Here is a 6234-nt window from a genome sequence, read left to right as displayed (position 1 = left end):
TCTTGTAGCAAGGGTAGGGACTTGCATCATGAAAAGAACAACCCCAGGTACCAGTATAGGTTGGGGACTGGCTTCTTGGAGAGCAGCACAGGTGAGAGAGACCTTGGTGTCCTGGTGGACAATGGGATGACCATCAGCCAGTAATGTGCCCTCCTGGCTAAGAAGGCCAGTGGCATCCTAGGGTGTATTAGAAGGGGTGTGGTTAGTAGGTCAAGAGAGGTCCTTCTCCCCCTCTCCTCTGCCCTGATCAGACTGTGCCTGGAATGGTGGGTTCAATTCTGTGCCCCTCAGTTCAAGAAGGACACAGAACTTATTGAAAGAGTCCAGCATAGGGCTACCAAGATGGTTAAGGGGGTGAAACACCTTCCTTATAAGGAGAGGCTGAGGGAGCTGGGCCTCTTCAGCTTTAGAAGAGGAGACTGAGGGGTGACCTTATCAACAGACTGCCCAGAGAGGTTGTGGAGTCTCCTCCTCAGGAGACATTCAAACCCATCTGAATGCCTTCCTGTGTGATTTAGTCTGGGTGATCCTGCTCTGGCAGTGGGGTTGGACTAGAAGATCTTACGAGGTCCCCTCACACTCCCAACGTCCTGTGATTCTGTGGCACATCTGTTGCAAAGTCTCCATTACCTTCAGAAGTGCTATTCCCATTCCCTTGCTTTATCAGGGGGTGGGGCTGGCGTTGGGCTTTTTACCATGAAGGACAAAGGCATTTTCTCCTCATCCCTTTTCTTCTGTGTGGCTGCTGTTCACACACCTGCTTTACTTCTATCCATGCCCGTCCCTTCCCTGTCTGCAGATAACCAGACTCAGGACCTACAGCTCATTCCCAGGAGCAAAACGAGTCAGTGGAAGAAGGATGAGGCAAAGCAAGAGGTCCAATATGAGACTGAACATGGCTGATCTCAGCACTAACATAAAAGAGACCTTTCTCACTTACTTGCACACCCCCTCAGCACCATATTTCCCTCTGCTACAGCAGGGTTTGGGGTGATAATATGGTGTTTGGGAGCATCGGTGTGATTGGGGGTTAAGATAAGGCTGGAGAGGGAGGGAGGACACTTAATTTTGCTGGGGGGTTTAGGGGTTGAAGTGGAGTGCTGGGGGGAGATATGGTGGAATTTGAAGTCGAAAAGGAAGGGGTTTGGGTGAGTAATATGGGTCTGGGGGGTGCAGAGTTTTCTGGGCTGTTAATGTTTGGCTGAAGGTGCATAAGTTGTGCTGGTGGAACCCCTTAGTGCTGTGGTGTAGGGGCATGGGGGACATAGAGTAGTGCTGAGGGGGACATGGGAGGATTTTGGGTGGGAAGGGTGGGGGTGTGGTCTTTCCAGAGGGTTTGGGGGGGCAACATGGGTCACTGTGTAGCTTTAATGTTGGGTTTGGAGTGGAGGTTAAGTGGGTAGGGGGTGAACTCAAAGGTGGTCCAAGGAGCATTGCAGCAGGGGGCATAGAGGGTGCTAGGGGGAAATATGGAGTTATTGAAGGAGGAAAGGAGGGGGTTTGGGGTTTTTGGGGGTGTTGGGGGGCCAGCAGTGGTGCTGTGGGTTTAACACAGTGCTAAGGAGTGAGTGGGGGGGCACCCATGGGTTCTGGAGGGAGCCTGGGGGTGACGTAGACAGTGCTGGGGGGGGGGGGGGGGGGTATGAGTGGGATTTCTTTGGGGGGAGAAGGGGGCCAATGGAAATACAGGGGGGTGGGGGGTGCCTGCCAGGGTGCCTGGGAAGGATTAAGGGTGGGCTGGGGCGCAGGATGAAGGTGGGGGGGGCACCCATGATTGCAGAAGGGAGGGCATCTGGAGGGTGTAGAGGAGTGTTTGGGTGAGAAATGAGGGGATTTGGAGGTGAAAATGAAGGGGTGGGGGTAATTAGGTTTTGGGGATCCACCAGGGGTGCTGGGAGAGTTAATTGTGGGGGCACCCATAGGTGATAGGAGGGGTGTCGGGATGTTGTAAAAAGGTTCTGGGGGTGGATATAAGGGAATTTTGGGGGTAAAAGGGGAGGTTCAGGGTAGTAATATGGTGCTATATGTTCCAGCTATACCAGCGCCCACCTTCCAAACTGTTAAACATCCAGCAGTACGTCCCAAGCAAAAGGTGTGAGGGATGGCAGATGTTCCTGGCCTGAAACCTCCCCAGGAGTGCACAAGCAGCCCATAAACCTTGAGGCTCATGAATTCCTAGCCAAGGGAACAGTCCTAAAAGTGCCAGAAGTCATTTTCTGGCTCTTCCATAGTCCAACATCCAACATGCTGAACGTCCAGCAATGGAGTCCCAGGGTCTCTAACACCTATTGCTGGCATTTCATTGGAGGCACCACAAGTTGGAGAGACACCTGCAAGCACATGTGGACCATTAAAAAGATGGAGTTTCCCTTCAAAAAGACCTCGATAAACCTTCACAGATGACCCAAAATTGGCCAAAGAGGGTGTTCCATGGCAATTCCATCAAGCTCAGCATAAAGGGGGCTGGTGGAGGGGAGGAGCACAGGGCTCTGAGCTGTAGGGCCTGAGCTGTGTGGTTTGGTGAGAAACTGCACTGGGAATCACCAGTGTTGTATGTTTTACTATGGTTTTTGTTTTCATTTCCCTCCCTTCCCCCTGTCTCCAATCCCTCCCACCCCACATCATCCTCCTGGAGAGAAATTGGCCTCTTGATGTCCAGCTCTTGGCTGGAATGAAAACATGACAAAAGGTTCCAGCACAACACCCACACATCAAGACAGGCTCAGACATGACGGGTGGAGAACAGGCTGCAGGGAGAAGAATTTGGGCATTGCAGGGGCTGCCATAGCAGTCAGAGGTGCTGAACAGGAATCTGGCCATGAGCACATTGGGCTGCACTGGGGGGAGAGTGGCCACGCAGACAAGGACCATTCTTGTCCATCTGGACTCAGCACCGGTGAAGACACCTCTGGAGCAGTCAGTCCCAGTGTGGGGGCTCCCCAGTCTGGTGGAATGTGGAGAAACCCTCGTGTGGTCACAGAAAGTCTGACCAGATACAGTTAGGGGTCTTGTGTGGAGAGGCTGAGAGACCCGGGGCTTCTTTAGCCTGGGGAAGGGGAGGCTGAGGGAAGCCCTCTTTGTGCTACAGGGAAAGAACATAAGAAAGGAAGTCAAGGTGAAACTGCAGCTTTCAAGGTCAGAGTGGCCATGAGCATAAAGAAATGTCATTCTGAGGGCAGTGCTGTGGTGCAAAATGTCACTTTGAGGAAGTGTGGATGAGCTGGTGGCTTTGTGTTTGTGGGAACAGCTGGCGAGGATGGAGACACAGCAGTGCAGGCAGGGACATCATGGGGTGAGAACGTGGTTGGGAAGGGGATAAGGTGCCAGCAGGGAAACAGGCACAGGTGTTGGGAACTATAGGATGGACTGTGGTACAGATGGACGAGGGTGCTGGACAGTTTGAAAGGGCCTGATAGAAATGAGATCTTTACCCCTTTGGCTATGGCTGATGTCCCTGCCACAGAGGCCTCAGAGGAGACACATGGTCCTCGTGGCAATGGAGCATCATTACCTCCTTGCACCCATGTCAGGGGAGGACACCATGTATTATACCACTGTCCTTCCACAGGGTCACACTCCCCACATCCCAAGGAAGAGCCCTGAGACACTGGTGGGGGTCAGGATCTCCCTGTCCAGGGGCTGGGGGTCAGCACTGGCATTGCTGCTTCATCAGACCAAGCCAGGGTGTCCTCAGCATAAGAGCTGCCTGTGCCTTGCCTGTGTTTGTCCTCATGGCCTCCAGTTGTCTGACCTAACGAGCCCATGGAGAGTCTTGGTCAGTAATGGCTCCCAGTGGGGCCTGTTGGTGCTTCAAGGTACTTTGGGCATTACTCCTGCCTTAAATTCTTGAGAGGTTTCTTGAGTCTCCTTTTCATATCTTGAGGTCTGTGGACTCTGAAGAAAAGACACCATGGGGCTCATTAACATCCAGAAATCCCTTACAACCATGGCTCTTCGACACATTTTAATTAAAAAAAATAAGACTTGTATGACTAATTGGAGAGGTTTTATTTGAGTGATGAAAATTTCAAAGGAGTTTCACAATGGAGGATTTTTTCATAGGAAAAAATGTTTCTGTCACATCTCAGATCATTGAAGACAGTTCAGCAGCATGCTGCAATGGGGGCTGGTCCAGAGGTCTCCTGAGGAGATCTGGACAGGCAGGGAAAGCAGTCTCTTCAGATCAAAACCTGACTGGAGAGCCTTGCTCTTCCCCAAGCTCAGCAGGTCCCTCCCTGGCCTCCTGGGACTCCCAACACTTTTCCTGGCATCATCTGTGCTCACAGTCACAGACAGATTTCTCTGACAACAAACAGCAGTTCAACATGACACAGTTTAATAACCAAGAAATCTCTCTCCTCAGCTGCCTGCTACGGCCAAGCAGCATGTGAAGGGGGTCAGCTTTCAGAGGAGATTCTCTCCCAGAACAGTGTTAATCAGGTACATAGAAAGGTCACTTATCAACACACTGAATGCCTGACACAACAGTTCATTTGACTTGTGAAAGATGGGATGTTTCCATCTCTCTGAAGCTCAAAGCAGGAACTGGAGACTGAGCAGCGTCGGAATGACCAAAGAGCAAGTGAAGGTGGAATTCAGTGAGGAGACGTCCATCTAGTCTGCTGAAAAGCTGTCCTTAGGCATGGCCACATCATCAGGAGAGGTGGAAACACCTGCATGATGATAGAGATGAAAGAGACAGACTGGAGGTAAGACAGGTACAGGGGAATGTGAGTATTTCTTCTGCTGCTATGGGTACCAATCCTGGCAATTCCCATTCTGTCCTTGTGGGAAAGCATTGCCACTCCAGACAAGTAGACAAATGATTCAGGAGATGAAGAGGTACTTGTAAATTTAAAAGAAAAAAAAAAAACAAAGAGGAAAAATTGTGTGCCTTTGGAGGCAGACATGTTGCAAAGTGTGCATACTTTGTCATTTCAAAGAGCCTGGAGCAGAGAAGACCTAGAGATACTGTGTTAGGAATAGGACTAATGTGCACCATGTAATTATAACATAAACAATCTAAAAGGAAAAAATACTTCAAAAAATTAAAACCTACTAAATAGGCAATACATTGTTGATGATATGAGCAGTTTATTGGTGCTTAAAACATCCAGTCATCAATTTCCACATGGAATCCTTGAGCTCCTGGTTCCTCATGCTGTAGATGAGGGGGTTCACTGCTGGTGGAAACACTGAGTAAAGGAATGCCACTACCAGGTCCAGAAAAAGGGAGGAGATGGAGGGAGGCTTCAGATAGGCAAACACGGCACTGCTGGCAAACAGGGAAACCACAGCCAGGTGAGGGAGGCAGGTGGAAAAGGCTTTATGCCGTCCCTGCTGCGAGGGGATCCTCAGCACAGCCCTGAAGATCTGCACATAGGACACCACAATGAACACAAAACATCCAAAAACTAAACAGGAACTGAACACAACAGCTCCAGTTTCCCTGAGGTAGGCATCTGAGCAGGAGAGCTTGAGGATCTGGGGGATTTCACAGAAGAACTGGTCAACAGCATTGCCATGGCAGAGGGGCAGTGAAAATGTACTGACTGTGTGCAGCACAGAATTGAGAAACCCACTGGCCCAGGCAGCTGCTGCCATGTGGACACAAGCTCTGCTGCCCAGGAGGGTCCCGTAGTGCAGGGGGTGGCAGATGGCAACGTAGCGGTCATAGGCCATGACAGTGAGGAGAAAGTACTCTGTGGAGAGCGAAAACAAAAAGAAGAAGAGTTGAGCCACACATCCTGTGTAGGAAATGGTCCTGGTGTCCCACAAGGAATTGGCCATGGATTTGGGAACAGTGGTTGAGATGCAACTAAAGTCAGTAACAGCGAGGTTGAGGAGGAAGAAGTACATGGGTGTGTGGAGGTGGTGGTCACGGGCTATGGTGATGATGATGAGGCCATTGCCCAGGAGAGCAGCCAGGTAGATGCCCAGGAAGAGGCAGAAATGCAAGAGCTGCAGCTCCCATGTGTCTGCAAAGGGCAGGAGGAGGAACTGGCTGATGGAGCTGCTGCTGTTGGACATCTGCTGCTGTCAAGTGTGGAGACCTGTCCAAGGAGGAAAAGGCACAGTGAGACATTAGGGAACTCATCTTGGAGGAACACATCTTCCAATTCCCATTGACTCTCTGTATTCAGGAGGACTTTTGGCAGGTCCCTTTTGTGCTGGCTTGAGGAGGCTCAGCTGTGGCTCTCGAGAACTCAGTCCTGCCTGGCAGCAGTCAGTAAA

At 50.9% G+C, this 6234-nt stretch overlaps 1 protein-coding gene across 1 annotated transcript; it reads right to left on the bottom strand.

Annotated features, from left to right (window-relative positions):
* Positions 1-5094: 5094 nt before the first annotated feature.
* LOC311200678 (olfactory receptor 14A16-like) lies at positions 5095-6030 on the bottom strand (the record flags this gene model as incomplete). Its single annotated transcript, XM_084274960.1, has 1 exon — positions 5095-6030. One exon carries the CDS (start codon positions 6028-6030, stop codon positions 5095-5097), a length of 936 nt encoding a protein of 311 aa, XP_084131086.1.
* Between the last annotated feature and the right edge of the window lie 204 nt (positions 6031-6234).

The sequence above is a fragment of the Gallinula chloropus genome, assembly GCF_964237585.1.
Source record: "Gallinula chloropus genome assembly, chromosome: 24".
NCBI lineage: Eukaryota > Metazoa > Chordata > Aves > Gruiformes > Rallidae > Gallinula > Gallinula chloropus.
Note: the sequence above shows the minus strand (reverse complement) of the source record. Positions and strands in the feature narration are given on the sequence as shown.